This window comes from Leucoraja erinacea, chromosome 26, assembly GCF_028641065.1.
Source record: "Leucoraja erinacea ecotype New England chromosome 26, Leri_hhj_1, whole genome shotgun sequence".
In the NCBI taxonomy this organism is placed as follows: Eukaryota; Metazoa; Chordata; class Chondrichthyes; order Rajiformes; family Rajidae; genus Leucoraja; species Leucoraja erinaceus.
In genome coordinates this window covers 19,877,839-19,898,633 of record NC_073402.1, presented here as the reverse complement: position 1 = coordinate 19,898,633, position 20,795 = coordinate 19,877,839, and the positions used below count along the sequence as shown (strand labels likewise).

Here is a 20,795-nt window from a genome sequence, read left to right as displayed (position 1 = left end):
AGTCGAATCATAATACCGCATAGAATCAGGCCCTTTGAGCAACATGTCTATGCTGACTGCAATGCCCATCTATGAGAATCACCAAGAGCATTGGACCCATAATTCTCTGCTCTTTACTTTTGCAAGTACCTGTGCAAATGCCATCTAAACATATAGCTCATATAGATATTAAGGCTTTTAAATACTCTGGTCCCATTTCCTCAGCTGCACCCAATTTTGACCAAAATAGTAATATAATTTATTACAAAAGGTGTGTGCATTGGTTGGTAAAAACCACAACTATTCATGAAAACATAAGGCCTATCAGAGGGAAGAAAATTGAATTTAGAAATTTAATTTCCATTTATTACTTCAGCTTTTTACAGCTTTATAATTCAACGTTTATAAAAAAAAACAAAACCCTTTAAGTCAAAAGATGACAAATTCAAAATAGTCATTACAGATTTGTTAAGCTCCCACAAAAGAACAGCATCTAAACAAGTTTTTACTCTGAGAACAACCGTAACAGTAGAAGACACGAACAGCTTGGATGAAACCAACCTGTTACACAAAGCAAAATACAATCCAAAGCTACTGTCAACCAGGAATTCTTTATCCTTCAGATCCTGGTAGTACCATCCTCTTCCTATAACAATTTTGATTTTTAAAAAAGAGACTTCCAGTGTTCTAGATACAGCACATTTTCACGTGAAGCTCTTTGTAAAGAATGTTGTGGACAATCAAACGGCTCAAATAAAACTCAAACTCTGCAGAAACTACACAACAGATCGTATTAGTGGATTAAACACAAAGGATTTGTACACTTACATAAACAATGTCACAAAATACCATTACATAATGATAGCCAAGACAAATACTGCAAACAGATTTTTAAAAATTAATTTTCACGGTTCAGTCATAAAGACATAAATTCAGTCAATTCATGCAAATCTAGCATGGTTTGTGGCTGGAACCATAAAACCGATTCACCCTAAATTCACTTAATTTATTCTACTTAAATGTTATTTTATGAAATCAGATGCACATAATGGACTTATCATTCTTCAGCAGACCATTTAGAAAGGAGTCGGAATATTTTGGGCCAAAGACATGCCTAAAATGCCTGTTCTCAAGAGCAGTCGATCTCATGGCCAGCTGACAGACCATGATTCTCAATGGCGGAAATAAAACACCTCTCTTCTTCAAAGTGCTGTGTCTTATGTCCAGATGCTAAAGAATGAATCTCACCCGAGAAGAGGAGCAACTTTACAGCAACAAATTGAGACCAAAGGTTTCCCAAATATTGCTTTTAAAGAAAGATGTAGCTGTGACAAATCGAAGCCAAAGAATTTAGTTCTGTGATAAAACACAAAATAATTAATATGGTTTGCCTTTATGAAAAATAATTCTAGCGTAGTTAAGTGGCAATGTCAGTTTTCATGAGTGGTATGGAGCCATCTTAATGTACTGGTGTCATTACAACAGCCATTTTTAAAATGTACAAAGCCCTTGTGCCTAATCCATTCAGTCTGCTTAAGTTAGTTTATTTCAGTTCTCTCCCTCATGATGGTGGCGAGGCTTGAGCTTTTTCTCATTGAACGCAGAGCCTTCTCTCGCAGATGCTTTTCTAGATCATCTAGGTTTTCGTCTTCACTTTCTGATTCCTGTAATAAATTAATCAGATTAATTATGAGAAAAACTTCACAGTCATTTTTAACCATAAAAATTTTTCCTCAGTATTAATCTGAATAGATTCTACAATATCTAAATGTATCAGGCAGGTACAGCTGCAGTTACTTGAATATCAATTTTTAAGACTTGTACATAAATTTCGTTCAGACTTCGGTCTGAATGACAAATAAAAGGCTATTCTATTCTATTCTAAAGGAAGCCTGCTTCATAGCCCACCATGTTCATATCCATCTATACTAACGCTATAATAATTCAGTTTAATTTTTTTCCCCACACCCATCAAGTCCTCCCAGATTCTATCACTCATCTATACCCTGGAGGCCAATTGACCTACAAACCCGCATGTCTTTGGGATGTGGAAGTAAACTGGAGTGCCTGGGGAAATCCCATGCAGGTACTGTAAGAATGCGTAAACTCTATTTGAAATCAGAGGGCGGGATTGAAGCTTTGCAGCAGCAGCAATACTAGCTGTGCCGCTGAAATACATCTATAAATATACTTTGCAGAAAATTAATATCCCTACTCAATAAAATTTTGATAAAAATCACATCGAACAAAATTAACCGGACTCTCATTTCTTACCATGTGCCTAAGCTCCTCTTGCTTGTCTTATTTGCAAATCAGATTTTGCAATTTCTCAAATCTTAACCTGTTATTGTTACCACCCATAATCTGCAATACAAAGGCATCAATCTATGATTTTCTTCGACCCATTGGTCACCACAGAACAATGATCAGACAAGCAGTAAGACTAAAAACGAGTAAAATCCTCAAAAAGGTAACCATTATTAAGATATACACCAGAGCAGTAAATTATGAAGTCTACAGTGTTTATGGGCAGAAAACCCACAATTCTATTTATTTTTTTCATCAATGGTTTTAATTAACCTTTAGACACAATCTCACCTTTGTGGGTTCTGAAGCTTCCGGCTGAGGTGACTTTGCTGGAGCTTCTGCAGGTTCAACCTTTTCTTCTACAGCTGCAACTGGTGCCACAGCAGCCTTTTCTTTCTTATGCTTCTTGTGTTTCTTGTGTTTTTTGTCCTTCTTGTGTTTCTTGTCCTTCTTCTTCTTCTTCTTCTTCCCTCCAGCTTCTTGGTCAGAGACCTTGAAGGCAAAAGGCAGTATTACCTCAACGCAACTCTACATATATCTTCTGCACTTAGAATTTCAATTTTAAATGGCTGGCAATGTAACTTCAAGGCGTAATTTATTTAACCAACAACATAAATATTTAAAACAAAGAGGAGACTCAATGAACTGCTGATGCTGGAATCTTGAGTAAAACACAGAATGCTGGAGCAACTCAGTGGGTCAGGCAACATCTCTGGAGAGCATCAATAGGCAATATTTTTTCAGTCTGAAGAAAGATCCCGACCCGAAAAGTCACCTTTGCAAGACCTCTAGAGATGCTGCCTGACCCGCTAAGTTACTCCAGCACTTTGTGTTTAATTTGAAACAAAGGCAGTTTCAGAACAGCATGTTAAGAATACAACTTTAACATTTTGAATATCCTTGTGTTCTACATGCAAACAGAAATTAACTTTTGACACAATTCGAAGCTCCAAAAATGTATATCTACATATTCACGCATATTCATAACATAGTGAGACAGTCACATGTGTGCTGCTTTGCAAGACCGATATTGGTAGCGTTCTAACAACTAATTGCCCAACGAAAGATAATCAGCAGTAAAAAAAAAATTAAAGATGGCCACGATAGAAATTTCAATGAGAGGGGGATTACAATCAGAAATTATAGTGCAATTCAAATGACTGTCAATAACTCTTGTATCACTGTCGAAAAATAGCCAAAGCTGTTCAACAAAAAATTATTCTAAACTAATAATATAATTTTTCTATTGAAAAAGGACTGTCGTGGAACTTGTTTCATTACAGACAAATAACCTTTTAATTTCTAGATCATTGTTCACAAAACCATACAATCAATGAAACCAAAGTGGGAACTTAAAAATGTTATGTAACAGAATGCTGGAAGTTAACAATATTATTACCTTGAGAGGAGATGGGCTAACTGAAGCACTCTTTGGCTTTTTAACTGGTGGTGGTGGAAGGACAGGTGTTGGTGACCTACTAGCAGATTGTGATCTGGAGACTGAAGTCACTGGCCTTTTTTTGGGAGCAGGCTCAGGAGATCGAGATGCAGATCTGGATGATGTAGCCCTTCGCACAACTTGTAGATTTGGCGAGACCCTGTGAAATTAATTAATTAAATTATAGAAGCTTTGAAACTTATGATCCGCAACAATAATTATTCTGCAACATATAAGATTCTAACTGGAATTCAAGTAATATTATGTGACATTTGTTAAATGCTCCAACTATTAGAATCAATTGCAAATTAACAATCTATTGAGAGAAAATTAAGTTACCATATCAGTTGCAGAATGCCAGCAACGAAAATACATGAGTAAGCTAATTTTTCCTTACATTTACACGGAAGGTTTATTATTATATACTACTGAGGTACGGTAAAAAGCTTTGTTTTGCATTCTATGCAACAGATCTAATAATACTATACATACATACAATCACTCAAACTCAAGTACAATACATACAGTAAAAGGGAGGATAAAGAACACAGAATATAGTTCTACAAAATAAAGCTTCAAATTAGAAGTTACAAACTTTTGAATACAGCATAAATTAAACTGGAAAAAGCATAAACATCAAAGTATAAAGTATATACTTTACCCATGTAAATGTAATCAAAATTAAAACCATTCAGATAGAATTCAAACACTTTCACAATGTAAACACAAATGAATAATTAATTAATATTTGCTGCACAACGTCCTTACTTTTTAGGTTTCTTCGGTTCTGGTGTTCGTGAAACACGCCGGATTGGCCTATTACTCGGGGATGGGGGACATATGACGACGTTGTGGTGGTGGTGGTGACATTGATACTCTTCGTGCTGGTGGTGGACTCACAGATCCACGTATTGGCCTGGGTCTTGGAGATGGTGAGTGGCGTTTGTGTGGTGGCGGTGATCGGACATCTCTGTTGGATCTACTGGGTGGTGATCCTCTCCTACGCCGGGACGAGGGAGAGGGAGAACTACGGCGCTTTGGTGCTGGTGACGGAGATGCCCGCCTCCTGGGTGGTGGTGATGGAGTATACCTCCTCTGAATTGGGGGGGAATAGCGTCTGGGTGAGGCTGAACGTCGACGTTGTGGTGGAGATGGCGATCTAAAAGCAAATCAAAGAGAAAAACAAATTAGCAATTATACATAAAATTGTTGTGATTGCAGCATGCTAAATTAATGTGGTTTTCATGATTCTTTCATTTTAATAAATTGGTTCTATTAGGTGCAAACTTTAACTTTGATTCTATTAAGGGCATAAAAATTGAAATAAATGGCCATAGAAATAAACAATAATTCATGACATCATAGAAATATAATTTGAGAGATATATTCTACAGAAATTAAGCAGCCATGGCATTTCAAGGAGCTTGAGATGAAATTAGAAATATAACAGCTCTGATCTCAGATTGGATGACAGCAGACACACAAATAGTGTCAGCACAAGGCAAGGGGAAAGAAAGATTGGAATTCTGATTACAATGATCCTATTGCAAAAAATGCATATTTAAAAAAAATGACATTCCTAATTAAGGTTAAATTCCTAATTGAAGCCCGTCAAAGTTTGTGACTTCTTAGGGCGAGAAAAGAAGAAAATTTAAAAAAGGGTTAATATAATGGTGGAAGGATATTATAGTGCTATGTTTTCCAAAGCACTTCAAACTTTAAAAAATAAATTACGATTTCTGTACAATTAAACTTGAAAGCCTGCAAGACCCCTTTAGTTTTTCAGCACCTTATTGTGCCTATCTTGCACTTCATATATCATATATAGCACAGCAATATTGCAAAGATTTGGAATGGATTGATAAAGGCTCAAAATGGTATTGCAATTTTCAGATAACTTAATACAACAAGATTCAATTATAAATATTCCCAATCTTTGTGAAAGCCAAAGGAAATGGCGATTCAATCAATTATGGACTCTTCAGTGCAAAAAATTACCAATGTGTCAATGTGGCTCTGGACAGGACATCCAGTAACAAATACAACAAAGATTAAGACAGGACATACAATTTATAGGAAAACCGGATAATAGAAGGCTCAATTAAATCACAGCAAAGTGTACTTTTCAGGAAACTGGCAAAAACAAATTACAGCTTAACTTCAACAATTCATTAAAAAGGGACAGACCTTCCACACCATCAGAAATATATTGGCAACATCTCTAGAAAGGGGTTATCAATGGCAAAATTATACCTGGTTTAACCACACCTGTGACTGTTTCATAAATGATATCATATTTTTCTTATTCGAGTACATTTGAATTTGATCTCTGAACAATGTGGTCTATATGCACAATTAATATTTATACACATTGGAATAACAAATAATAAAAGCACATGAATGCTAAATGAATTTTACTTCCTTTGGTCATGAATTTCACCTTTGTCCCCAAATAATGCAACAGGATAGCAACATCTACTAACCTGCGTCTTAGTGGAGACGGTGATCTACGCCTTCTCGGGGGACTCGGAGTACGACGGCGTCTCGGCGGTGGTGATGGGCTTCTCCTCCTCCTATATACCATACATCAGCATGTGAACATTTACTAAGGCAGCAGCACAAATTAAATAATTGTTGATCCCTCACTATGCCCATTAACGTCCATCGCAAAAGTGTAAAACCGTTTTAGCCAAAGCAAATGGATCCATCGATTCATGTTGCTTTGTAAAGATTTTTAAACGGATGTTTCCTTTTACACAATAACCACTAAATGATTTTTAATTAGCCAATAGAATCCAAGTTCTAGTACACTTTTTCAGATATTTTGAGGGAAATGACAACCAAACTTAATTTTACTGTTCATTTTATTTGGGTTGCGATTCAAATTTGGATGCATCAAAAACTCTTGTTATGTACAATTTCTAACCAGAAATTGGTAATTTTTCCCAGGACTTGGATTAGTCAGGTCTGCACAATGTTCACTGGCAAACCATTTGAGATGCTACAGTAACCTTTGCACATTTAGGCAAGGAAACTCTTTAAAGGGTCATCCCTTTATTAGTAACTTGTATAATCAGACTTATTAATATGCCAATCAATTCAGGTGGCTACTTCTACAAAAGGAATTTTACTCCAAAATGTCAGCCGTTAAAAATTAAAAGGAACATTGCCTTTAAACACGTATAGATTAAGTATAAATCTTTTGGACAGTATTAGCACAAAGCATAAAACGTGATTAGAACTTCTACTATTTAAAGAACATACAATGCTTAGCAAATTTCTCAATTGCAAATAAAAAACATTGAGACTCACTTGAATTTATTTTTTAAACTATTAAGGTTAAATCTTTTGTGTATTCAAAAGGTTAAAAGATCACAAATTTTAGTAATTATTTACAGAAACGGGATGAATTTTGTTGTAAACTTTGAGTCACCAAATAAAATAAAGCAATTTACTTGGCTGGCCATCAAAACAAAATATGCATAAATTGTAAAATTCATGTTGAAACTGAGCAATGGCCGCAGAATAAAGAATATCACCATTAACATTGTTATTACAGTATAATTCGTGAGTTATGTATCGCTCACACCAAAAAAAAACTGTCTGTCACCACGACATTCCAAATACAGTGAAAACCACGTGTTGCGTGTCAAATTTAATTACTAAATCACCTATTTATGCAAAAACAGAAAATGCTGAAATCACACCACAGGTCAAGCTGCATCCATCCCGGCTTATTCTGTTGTACTTTCTGTTTTTACTTTCAATTTACAGCATCTGCATTTTTTTTTGCTCCATCTTGCCATAAGAATGCTTTCTATTACTTCCTGAACTATATCAATGTGCCAAAACTGAAAGCATTATTCCGAACTGAACAATCACAGCAATAATTCCACTCCACTAAATGAAATATTCAAGGGTTAAAAAATCTTACTGGTAAGAGCTATTCCTTAGTATGATTTACACAGCACTCAATAGAATGAACTTGTCTAACTCATGAAAAACAATTATTATTTGAGATCCCAGACATGCAGATTTGAAAATATTTTGTTGGTTCTACAATTCTAATAACACATATCTAATCCTAACTGGCAAATTAGCTTTTTGCACAATTTCTGAAATGTATATCTGAAGCTCATCATGTTTTTTGGTCTTGAACAATGAGCATTATTTTTATCATGTTAAAAGGTGTTAAATCTGACATTTGGTACGTGGGTTCCACTGTATTTATACTTTCCCAAATATTTGTAGAAATTATTTTAAAAAACTGATAATCCACATTGAATTAGTATTTAAAAATGTGGTTTAAAGTTCTTATTTGCAACATTTTTAATTAAATCAATTTGAAACATTGATCTAGAAAATTAAGTGCTCGTTAAAATTCCTGATCAGTTAAAAATTTGGTGCAATTACTTTGGCATTCCAGTGAAGTTACAAACTTCCTGTTTAGTCTCATACGCAATGGGATCGTTTGACTAATTAGCAGTTGGGTTGGGGTTACTAATTAAAGGAACCTTAAACAAGCTAATGCTTTCAGTGATCAGACAGCAACTCATTTTTTAACCAACCTTTTCGCCACTGGGAAGTGCCACCCCTTTCCAAGCGGCATCCTGATAGCAAGAGAAAACAAAACCAAGCTGTGTTTTTTCCACAGATTAACCTCTAACGGAAGTATCTTAAACCAATATTTTATATACAGTACCGATCTGGTGGGTAACGATTTTAATTTATAACTACAAAGCAATTTTTACAATAATCCCATACACTCCCATTTTCTAGGTTATAGACTCTGAGAGTCAACCAGGTAGAGTAGCAGGTACACAATAAAAGCTGGAGAAACTCAGCGGATGCAGCAGCATCTATGGAGCGAAGGAAATAGGCAACGTTTCGGGCCCAAACCCTTCTTCAGACTGATCTGGGGTGGGGGGGGGGGCGGGGACAAGAAAGGAAAAAGGAGGAGGAGCCCAAGGCTGGGGGATTGGAGGAGACAGCAGGGGGACTGAGGAAGGGGAGGAGATAGCAAGGACTAACAAAATTGGGAGAATTTTAGAAAGGTAGAGTAGCAGTACTGATTTATCTCCCCTCTGCTCCTAGACGGGTAATATGCCAAAAAAAAGGTAACGGCCAATCTAGTCTGTAACACTCAACCAGAGCAGCATGATAAATAATAAAAATAATTTAATTACTCTTAGCTTTTGAACAACATTGAGTACCAATTCAGTTCTTCAGATGAGTTATCTACCAAAAGGATACCAGGATCCAGTAATCTATCCTTTCACAACATATTTTCATTTATTACCCCTTTCGAGTTTTGGAGAGGAATAAATCCAATTTACAAAATTACATTTAATGTAATTAAGGGTGGCATGGTGGTGTAGCGGTAGAGCTATACTGCCTTATAGCGCCGGAGACCCGGGTTCGATCCTGACCAGGGATGCTTGTCTGTATGGAGTTTGTACGCTCTCCCCGTTACCTGCATCAGTTTTCTCCAAGATTTCAGTTTCCTCCCACACTCCAAAGACGTACAGGCTTGGTATATAAAATGTGTGTGGGGTAGTGTTAATGCGTGGGGTTCACTGGTCGGCGCAGACTCAGTGGGCCGAAGGGCCTGTTTCCGCGCTGTATCCCTAAGCTAAACAAATTTCTCTTGATGCTTGAAATGTTAAATTGTGACCAAATGGCTATCAATGTACCAGTGTGACCAAGACTTCCTGTCAAAGTAAATTGGTCCATTTGTCTAAAAGTAAGTAAATGGCTGAATTCTCTTTTGAATTTGGAAAATCTAGTAGGTAAAAAATGAGTTTGCGACATGCTGCTGGAGTTGCCTGGGCTAGTTTTTACAGTATATCGTGTGGGTGATACACATTTCAAGCATGGTACATTGCTGGTGGAAGGAAGGAATATTTATGTTGGTGAATAGGATGCTGATAAAGCCAACTACTTTCCCCTGGGTGATGCCAAGTTTATTTAGTATCGCTGGAGCGCTACTCATCCAGACATAGGCCTTTCATTTCAATTTTGTGTCATTTGTGGTGGATATAGTTCCACCAAGCTTTCCCCTTGATTGTCTTTTTTTGCAAACACTGCAATAGTATATGAGAACAAGATCAAGCAGTTTGTTATTTTTTGGCTTCTCTCATCAATCGGCAGCACTAGGCTAATTTAGACACTAATGATGCTATTCTATTATTTATGATGATTATTATGACACATGATGAAATAATGGATCGACTCGGCTTGTATTCACTGGAATTTAGAAGGACGAGCGTGGATCTTATAGATACATATAAAATTCTCAAGGGATTGGACAGGCTAGATGCAGGAAAAATGTTCTCGATGTTGGGGGAGTCCAGAACCAGAGGTCACAGTTCAAGAATAAGGGGTAGGCCATTTATGACATGAAGCGAGGGAAAACTTTTTCAGCCAGAGAATTGTGAATCTGTGGAATTCTCTGCCACAGAAGGCAGTGGAGGGCAATTCACTGGATGTGTTCAAGTGAGAGTTAGATATAGCTCCTAGGGCTAACTGAATCAAGGGATATGGGGAGAAAGCAGGGGGGGGGGGGGGGGGGGGGACTGATTCTGGATGATCAGCCATGCTCATATTGAATGGTGGTGCTGGCTCAAAGGGCCGAACCGCATACTCCTGCACCTATTTTTTATGTTTTTATGATTATTTAAGTCACTCACCCAGGTCACATTTTGTGTTACTTCAAACTGTTGTTCAACACGAGGAAGGATTAATTTATGGATTTTTGTGAAAACCAGCATTTGTTGCCCTTATCTAACTGTTCTGAAATGTTAACTCTGGACATGTTCTTGAAAGACTGCAGTCTTTTTGGTAAAAATGTTCACACAAAAGTGCTACGTAGATAAGTCCACATTCTGGACCCAGTGACAATGAAGGTAAAGCAATATATTTACAAACAGGATGGCTTTCTACTTGGATAAGAAGCTGCTCCTATATGCCCATCACTTGTATAATACAGAAAGACAGGCTTGGGAAATCAAAGTAGCTTGGGTACACAACTGCAACAGACAAAGTGAATGTTTAGGTTGGTGGATGGGTTACCTTTGAAGTGGGCTAATAATGTATCAAGGATATTGAACTTCTTGTGTGCTTTTACAGTTAGGTCTCATTGCCCATAATTAATTCAATGTACAACTACATGGTAAGAGCTCTAAGAGCCTAACTGTTTCTTGCTGCCTTCTTTGGTAAGTCACTGCTACTGGAGCATCGTGACACACCGAATATTATATTGGAGGGGTTTGGTATATTGGATGAAAGGTATGATTCTTTGATTATGGCCAGGCTGTTGATGGAATTTTAAATATATTAAATCTCTTTTCTGACGAATGCAACTGAGTAGCTTGTTAGTGAAGATCTGGAGTACACACAGTCCAGAGCAAGTAAAGACAACAGCTTCCTTCGCTAATGGACATCAATTTGGGAGGCAAGCTTTTATTTAATTACAAACTAATTAAATTTAAATTTGCTGCCTGCCCTGGAAGAGTTGAATTCATCATCTTTAGTCAAGACAAGTGGGAACACTAGTTCAGAAATCTATTCAATTCACTCCCGTCTCAGAATTATAAAGTGATACTGTGGGGATTTACATATTGAGAGAATACAGGACCTACTGCACAAAAACATCTCCTCGCTCCATTAGATTTTTACCTTTGGGGGGGGGGGGGGGGGGGGGGGGGGGAGGGGGGGGGGGGGGGGGGGGGGGGGGGGGGGGGGGTGGGGGAAATCAAATCTTGTAACTATAGTGTAAGAGGTCAACACTCAAAAAGTGTACAATCCCCAACAGATCTAAGATAAGCAATTATTTAAGTCCGTTAAAAAAGCCAGAGTAAGACCACAATATGCTACTTATTGCAGAATGTCATGTCACCCAGACTTGTATTTAAGGACCATATATTATACATGATCTCTTATTGAGACAGACATCCTCATAGATGTCGGGTCAGGATGGAGTCTTTAAAATGCAATTACATTTTTTTTCAGAATAATAAATCTAAAAGTTATGTACAAAATGCGACAACAATAGTGTTATGTGCATCTTACCGTGGCGAAAAGTGCCTTTTTCGCATAGCAGGAGAAGGAGACATACTCCGTGACAAGGAACGATGGCGCCTTCTTCGAACTTCGCCATTCTTTGCAGTTGAACGTTTTGGTGCTTCATCTTCAGATGAGGAAGATGATCCGGACTCTGTGCAAGACAATATTCGCTGAATTAAATAAATCCGCATAATAAAGATCATATGCTTCGAGAAAATTAACCAAAAAATGCAAGCGTCAAAATAATAGTTGTTAATAGTATGTTTATAGATAAAATTGTCCATCAAAGTTTCATGAAACGTGTCTGTATCATTTCAACAGTTCTGCAGCACTTCAATTTCTTTTCCAATTATGGAAATAACCACAAACTCACTAAGTAACGTAACTTTTAATGCTGTACATCTCATTGAAAACAACTTTATTGTACTAATAAGCCTCAAATGTGTGTAATATTGCTTTAGATAACAAAACAGAGTCCAAACCCACTCACAGGAACATTTATTTTATCATCTAGAAAAAAATAGATTTTTGATGCTCATATCCAATACTTAAAATAACATGAGTTAGAAGAAGTGTATATACTTATATTTTGGGCTTGTGTTTGTTTCCCGTTAGTTAAAAGCAAACAAATGCTAAATTATTTTTTCTCATTAACAATGGCCAGTAGCATAATGGTAGTGCCAAAAGCTAGAAGACTAAAAGTTTATAGATAAATATTTGGCTGCATGCTATTATACTGCAGAAACTGAAGATTTAACAGAATTAAGATTATTCCTAAAATAGTTTGCAACCATTATTACCAATCACAATTTTTGTTGCATTTTATACAGACCAAAAAATTACACTCCAAGCGGTTTTGCTCTGAGCAAAACTGAGCATTCCAATTACCATTATTGCTCTGGTTTGGTTTTGATGATTGCAAGAACATCAATATTTTAATTCAAAGGCAGAGCTATAGAGGAACTTCAAACACCTTTGCTAATGAAGGCAATGTGCATTGATGTGCAGTGTGCATTTTGAACAAATGTTGCAAATATTCTTGTGGACTTGCATTCAACTATAATTCTAATAGAATGATTGAGAAGTACTGATGACAAATACAAATATCACTTTTTTTTTCCTATCAAAGAAATCAGTTATTTTCAAGTACATTAGTGCTTCTAATGTTACACAAATTAGGTTAAACCTTCTACTGCTCAATACAAGTAGGTCAGGTGCTACGTTCAAAAATGTAAACATGAACCAACATTAAAGTCTGACTTGACTTACCAGAAGTGGTTTGTTGGTTCTGTTTGCGATACTGGCGACGCTGTTGCACGGATTCTACTCCGGCAGCCTTGCCTCCTTTATCATCTTCTGCAACAATGAAAATAATTACTAACTGCATTCCAAACCTAGTCATGATCATTTGTCTCTAATACATATACTTTCATCATTGCAGGTTGGGAAAGACACTCAGCTACGTCAGCACTGGAACCAGAAAAATTCTCTCATTGGCTTTCAGAATTTGAATAAACTGAAAATATAGAACACTTCGCAAAGCTGCCAGATTAAAAAAAAACCTGCTTCAATGATGTCCTTTAGGAGACCAAGAAGAGTCTCGACCTGAAACGTCACCCATTCCTTCTCTCCAGAGATGCTGCCTGTCCCGCTGTTACTCCAGCTTTTAGTGTCTATCTTTGGTTTAAACCAGCATCTGCAGTTCCTTCTTACACATGTCTTTCTTACTCATCTAGTCTAATTATATGCAATTCACGTGCTACAACAATGTGGTTGGCTTTAACTACTCTCTAAAGTGGCCCGTAAGTGATCTATTATACCAAGCCAATAGAAAAGAATAAATCTGACTAGAAACTAGAGCAAAGACCAATTGCTGGAGGAACAGAGTGGGTTAATCAGAAACTGTGCAAGCAAGGGATAGTTAACATGTGGGTCAAGATAATTCATCAGGACTGAGACGGCAGAGGGATGATAAACTGCAAAGGATGCAGAAAAGATTCACAAGCACATGAACGGCCAGAGATCGAACTGACAAGGGGAGACTGGATTGGCTGGGATTTCTTTCCTTGGAGCATAGGAGGTTATTGGTGGTGGTGATAGTGGGGGGAGGAGGGAGAGTAAGAGGGGCTCAAAGGGATACAAAATCATGACAGTTTTGACAAGGTGGATGATCAGTCATTTTGCCAGGGTAGGGGATTCTAAAGTTAGAGGGCATAGGCTTAAGAAAAGAGGGACTCTTATTTAACAGAAGCTGGTGGGTAAATGGAATGAGTTGCCGGAAGAAACAGCAGATACAATAACAATACTTAAAAGACATGCGGATAGGTACATGAAAAGAAAAAGTTGAGGGCTGAACACAGGTAAATGGAATTAGCTCAGATAGACATCTTGGCAGCATGAAGAAAAAGAGCATTAAATGAATTCTACATCCTCCAGCAATAAGTAGGCAGTAGTTGTCTCAAGTATCAGAACTGTAATCACCAGAAGAAATCATAACCAACTTTAAAATGCATTGTTGGTGTAATGCTGCTTGACAGAAGCTGCCATGTGATATTTTGGATCTCTTCATTTTTAAAGACCATGGGAATTATGGCAAAACTAACCTGAATCTGATGGATCTGATCTTCTTGGTTTAGGAGGAGAAACGGATTCATGCTTCACACTACCTTTCCGTTTTGGTGCTGTAAGAAAATAATTTAAATAGCTTAATTAGGCTGCAGATTAAACTGAGCATCTTTTTGTCACCCTATCCATTCATTTAACCTTTGTTGCACAGCAAAGATAAAGAGGACTGCAGTTCTCTGTTAAACTTTCTCAGGGATGACAATGTGGTACCCTCATGGGACCATATCTAATTTGTTGATGCTATTAAAAGAAGTCACAATAGAAAATATCAATATGTTTATGACTCCCATCTCTTAAGAACAGTATGCCGAGAAAGTGCACAACTAACACTGAACACATTAACATACAGGAAAATAATTTAGCCATTAACAAGCTAGGATACTGCACTTCAAATGAACTAGCCGATGCAATCAGATCAAGTAATCTCCCAGAGAAGTGGGATTTACTGAAGTATAGCTACAGAAATATTATAATCAACGTTATCGGCATGTTTACTTGAATGAAACTTACCTGGTCTAGCAGGAGAAACAGAAGTGTAACCTTTCCTTGAACGATTCACGTGTGGAGAAGACAAACGCGGCCCTTTATGAGCGGGACTTGTCGTAGTCACAGGTGATCGATGTCGTCTCCTGGGAGGAGTAGCAGGTGATGGAGAAGATCGGCGAGGTTTGCGGGGAGGACTGATTGATATGCGTTTGGTCTTCTTTGGAGAGGAAGAGGAAGAGGAACTACTGCCCGAGGATGAAACTGAGGGAGATCGACGCCTATGAGAATCAAGTTGAAACAACTGTAAAATTGCATTTTAAATGCTTTGTTTATCACTCTCGCCTACTCCAGTATTGAAAATCAGCAAGATATCAAATTAATTCCCATAGCTGATTAATTAAATAAAGATTGATCAATGTAATAACGATAAAAACGTACACAAATATGCTACATCAGTTTATCAACAAAATATCATCACATAAAATGATCAATTATTAACTAAAGCAAAGAAAGATTGAGATTATCTGTAAGTGGCCCGCTTAAGCATACAAACTTCAAAACCTCCAAGAAGAAGAGATTGATTGCCCAAGTTCTCCTTTCTGCAGACATTCATGGCACATCCAAGGTCACAGTCACACTTCTTCAGACAAACTGAAGGGAAGTATTCTTGCCCCACAGCACTTCCCTTACACTACGTATTACTTCGGCAAAAATATCCAGAACTTCCAATTTCCTGAAGATCATTCTGCCATTCTCCTGACAGTTAATGACAGCAAATTAAGACCTTCAGCAAATCAGTTCAACTTCAACTGCACCATTTTTCCCACAAAGCAATGCTACAGGAATTCCATATTTCAATATTTAAGTGAAAGATCGTGTTTCTGTAAAATTATTTCAATCAGTAAACATCAGGAAATGATACATGCAAGTAGAAAACGAGCATGGTTATTTTGCCAATAGTTAAAACTGGATTACAGAGTGTAAGCTCTAAAATGTGTCCTTGAAATCTTTTTGAGATACATTATTTGGATATTTTAGAATCATTAGGATAATGAAAACTAAGAAGTGGAGATTGGTTAATGTATAAAGTTAAATGAACATTCTTAGTTGGACAATATAATTAGTGTGATTTGTGTAACAAAAATGTTGATGTGATAAAGGAGCTGAAATAACTGTTAGGAACTTTTTTCAAAACCATTAAATATTTAACTTGGCAATGATCTACAATAATGATATTTGACAGTAAAGCAAACATTTAGAGTTACTTCTTCAGTCTGAAGAAGGCTTTTGTCCTGAAATATCACCCATTCCTTCTCTCCAGAGATGCTGTCTGTCCCGTTGAGTTACTCCAGCTTTTTGTGCCTATCTTCGGTTTAAACCAGCATCTGCAGTCCCTTCCTATACATTACTTTCTATGAACTAGGAACACATACAAAGGGAAATTCTGCTGATATTGAAGCTGACTATTCAGCCATTTAAACTTCTGACTTCCACATACATATTATTGAGCACACAAGTCCAAGACTTATTGAGAAATAAATGACAGCTCTTTGAGGATCACGGGTAGTTTTGAAATTGCCACTCATTTCTAAATCAGGCAATACCAAGTCGAGAATCACAATGGAGTATCTAGGGTTGAAGAAGGGATACACTCATTTTTTATTGTTTTTATTAGTTTATTATTGCCATGTTATTAATCAATTTAAATTATTTATATATAATTTATATTCATTTTGAAGTGCATCTGAATGTCAGATAATTTTAATTACAATCCTCAGCTACAGCTTTGTCTCCGACACAAAATCACTCCAAACTATTCTGACTGAGGCCCAGCAATCAATGAGGCATTGCACTCTATCTCAAACAGCTACAAGAGTGCAAATATGTGGGGATTACTCGACTTGCAGCCAGATTCCACACAGCAGTCTTGTTATTTTTAATTATGAACCATGAGAAGAGTTGAAGGTATACCTTCTTATAGGTGATCTACTCCTTCTGTGCCTGGAAGGAGGCGGAGGTGGTGGCAAACGCCTTGGTGGACTCCTCCGTCGTGGTGGAGACCTCCGTCGGGGACTGGGCCGTCTTCGAGGTGAATAGGACCTGAAATTGCACAAATTTGGATAACAATTGGAAAAGATAGCAATTAGTTTTGAAGACAAAAAGAGAAAAAACATAGGTTAAATTATTTACCTTGACCGGGACCTAGGACGCCTCCTTGGCCGTGAATGAGAACGTGAACGGGACCTAGACTTTGATTTTGACCGTGAACGTGAGCGATGACGATTTCTTTCCTTTCTTTCCTTCTCTTTTTTAATAGGTTGATCTAATAAAGTTTCTTTAACTTCTGGTGTTGAGGGTTTGATTTCCTTCAGAATATCACTAAAGAAAAAAGGGAAAATGTTAAATTTTTCTCTGAAGTCAACGACTGCATATGATGGCAGAATGTTCACACCAGAATTGCCTCAATAATTGTCATTGCATTAAATAGGAAAGTTGAGTGCAATTGTGAATTGAGCAAAAACGTCAGTGCAATTGAAGAGCCACAACTCACAACTTCAGTGGATATTTTTACTGCATAGATAGATTCTTGATTAGTACAGGTGTCAGTGGTTATGGGGAGAAGGCAGGAGAATGGGGTTGGGAGGGAGAGATAGATCAGCCATGGTTGAATGTGGGAGAAGGCTTAATGGGCCTAATTCTACTCCCATCATGACACAAAGCTGGTGGCAGTGTGAACTGTGAGGAGGATGCTATGAGGATTCAGGGTGACTTGGACAGGTTGGGTGAGTGGGCAGATGCAGTTTAATGTGGATAAATGTGAGGTTATCCACTTTCGTGGCAAAAACGGGAAGGCAGATATTTATCTAAATGGTGTCAAGTTGGGGAAAAGGGGAAGTACAATGGAATCTGGAGGTCCTTGTTCATCAGTCACTGAAAGTAAGCATGCAGGTACAGCATGCAGTGCAGCAAGCAAATGGCATGTTGGCCTTCATAACACGAGGAGTTGAGTATAGGAGCAAAGAGGTCCTCCTGCAGCTGTACAGGGCCCCAGGGAGACCACACCAGGGGTCATAGTTTAAGAATAAGTGGTAAGCCATTTAGAATGGAGATGAGGAAAAACCTTTTCACACGGAGTTGTGTATGGAATACTCTGCCTCAAAGGGCGGTGGAGGCTGGTTCTCAGGATGCTTTCAAGAGAGAGTTAGATAGAGCTCTTAGGGATAACAGAGTTAAGGGATATGGAGAGAAGGCAGGAACGGGGTACTGATTGTGGATGATCAGCTATGATTACATTGAATGGCGGTGCTGGCTCGAAGGGCCGAATGGCCTACTCCTGCACCTATTGCCTATAACTTCACGTATCGGCATCTAGCAAATGACATTCAGAGACCAGAAAGTAAGATAAATGAAAACAGATCAGGCACATCTACATTGTAAATGTTAATATTAGTATACTTTATTACATCATATACTTTTATCAGAACAAATCAAACTCAATTAGCTGTTCAGATTCAGGTGCAACCCACAAGAGAGGGGAGAAATAAGAGTGACCAGGATCCACTGAGCCTTGGGTTTCATGCCAATTGCACTCATTAAGTGCGATGGGCAAGATGACCCCAAGTGCCATGTTGGAGGAGACCTAGTATTTGCTCTTAATGAAAAGATGCTTGTTACCTTAGATGAGGAAGGTGATGATGGGATCATGTGGAAGAGAGTTGTACAAATGGGACAAGATGATCAAGGTGGTGATCAGGGATAGTAATGACAAGGTGATCAACTGTTCTCTTTCATCATAATGGGTCACAAAAGTAATATTGCCCACCCAAAGTCAGGGTTTAAAACATTCGCTGGTAACTTAAAAAGAACTTGGATGACAATTAGATGATTCTGCTGCTCTAGCAAACAATAAAAATAAGGAACAGCACTGCTGAGACAGTTTAAAGGCCAGAATCCAAAATAAATATAGAACTTCACAAATAATATCTCTAATATTAGCTGACCTAGATACAAATTAGAATGGAAACCAAGACATAAATGTCATGACAGCGAATTGATTGGGATGTAGGAATTCTAATTTACAGGACACAAGCACAAGTACTGTGAAAAGAGGAGAGTGTTGGCACAGGCTCCCTTAACCTTGAACCGGTGAACTAAATAATGAGAACACATAGTGCTTTAAACTAACTGGGGGATTTAGAAATCAATAAATTCAATAAAGGCATGGTCGCAGAGTGAGTTAATGTAGCCAGTAGAGCAGGGCAAGTCTGAGGCTCATAGTTAAAAATCAAGTTTAACCATTTGTTTAATGTGACATCAAGGAATAATAATTAAACTAGAAAAATATCACTTAAATATGCAAAATATACTCAATAAAACAGATATTAATAGCACATACATTGACTCAGAGAACTGGTTGTAGAGTGGGCGATGTCAGGCTAAACTTTAAGAGATATCAAGGAGGATGAATGAGTTTTACAAACGTTTTAACATGGAATACAACAAGGCTCCACATAGCTAAACAAACAGAAATGTTTAAGTTTGAAAAATCGAAGGCAAATGGTAAACTGGATTAAAAAAAAATTGGGCTCCATGGCAAAAAGCAAAGATCAATGTCTTTCAACATCCAAAAGGTTGCTCGCAGTGGTATTCAAGTCCTAGGTCCATGACATATAGGATGGTTTAAGACTTGAATGTAAGATACATGGGTACATTTAAATTCAGTTTCGCTACCTCTGAACTCTTTAGTTAAACACATCTATGCTCTTCATAGAAGTAATGAAACACAAATCAAAATAGCAGTTAACCTTGTTGACGTTGCTTCTGGTGCAGGGGATTCTTTTCTTTCTTTTAGTGAGAGATCTGGCTCGGGTGACATTTGTTCTGGCTTCTTGACCGTAGACACTGGTGAAGCACTTCTACTCGCGCTTCTGGTCCTACGACGAGGAGACCTAGATGGAGAACGCTTTCTCTCCCTTCTTGCTGGAGATCGCCTCCTGGGAGATGGGGATCTTGATTTCCGCCTGTAAGAGTTAACACAAACTTAGAAATTAGCAATTATTGTGCTGTTTGATTTAAGTAGATAATACCAGTAAAAAAAATGTCAAACTGGATTTTTTTAAAACGACACCATCTTTAAAGCCATTGCATAAAAGATTTCCAACTCTGTCAGCTCTGGTTGTGACCTCTGTTGGCCGGGCAAAACGGATAATCCAGCATGGCTCAGGAACCGGAATATCCGTGATGGACCTGTATTAAATTTGAAGTTTCTTAATATGCACATTGTCCCATACTTAAATTGTGCAACTTGGTAATTTTGGTTACACAGACAATGTTAATGTTTGCGATGGTTAAGATAGAGAGAGGAGATCGGCATGTAATTATCTAGCATGGCATAAACACTACAAAAATCTGACACTAATAACTGGTGATGAGCACAAATCTTCCCAGAGCAGTAGTTAAAATAAATCAATAAGCTGTATTAATAAGGAAAAAATGGTAAACAGAAATCCAGCCACTACATTGAACTATAATGCAATATGTAGATTCTTAATTACCTCTTTGGACTTCTGGAGCGGTCCCTCTTTTCTTTGTTTTCTTTGTCTTCTTTATCCTTTTTTTCCTTCTCTTCGTCTTGCTTCTTCATGGTAGCTAGCTTTTCCTGTTCAATCTGCAATAATAAACAGCATCAATGTGTTCTATAACAATTGTTTCACAATGTTATTTCATCTACATGCAAGAATTCCTATAATTAAAAAAAAATAATACCATTTAAAACTCAACAAATGATTCCAACCCAAATTTGCCCCAATTAAACCCCAATACAAGCCAGAGGATTTATATTAAAAATTATCCAACCCATGCCAAGCCCAGATTGCACTGCTAAACTCAATCTCCA

The 20,795-nt window shown here is 37.5% G+C and overlaps 1 protein-coding gene across 1 annotated transcript in view; it reads right to left on the bottom strand.

Moving 5' to 3' along the window:
* Positions 1-318: 318 nt before the first annotated feature.
* Positions 319-20,795, bottom strand: part of LOC129709754 (serine/arginine repetitive matrix protein 1-like) — an 87,383-nt gene continuing 66,906 nt past the window's right edge. The window contains 15 exon segments of the mRNA XM_055656312.1: positions 319-1,643; positions 2,578-2,778; positions 3,686-3,884; positions 4,493-4,563; positions 4,565-4,883; positions 6,208-6,297; positions 8,293-8,334; positions 11,795-11,939; positions 13,058-13,144; positions 14,392-14,469; positions 14,924-15,177; positions 16,871-16,999; positions 17,090-17,278; positions 19,705-19,920; positions 20,455-20,567. Coding sequence (XP_055512287.1) covers positions 1,518-1,643; positions 2,578-2,778; positions 3,686-3,884; positions 4,493-4,563; positions 4,565-4,883; positions 6,208-6,297; positions 8,293-8,334; positions 11,795-11,939; positions 13,058-13,144; positions 14,392-14,469; positions 14,924-15,177; positions 16,871-16,999; positions 17,090-17,278; positions 19,705-19,920; positions 20,455-20,567 — 2,259 coding nt within the window. The 3' untranslated portion in view covers positions 319-1,517.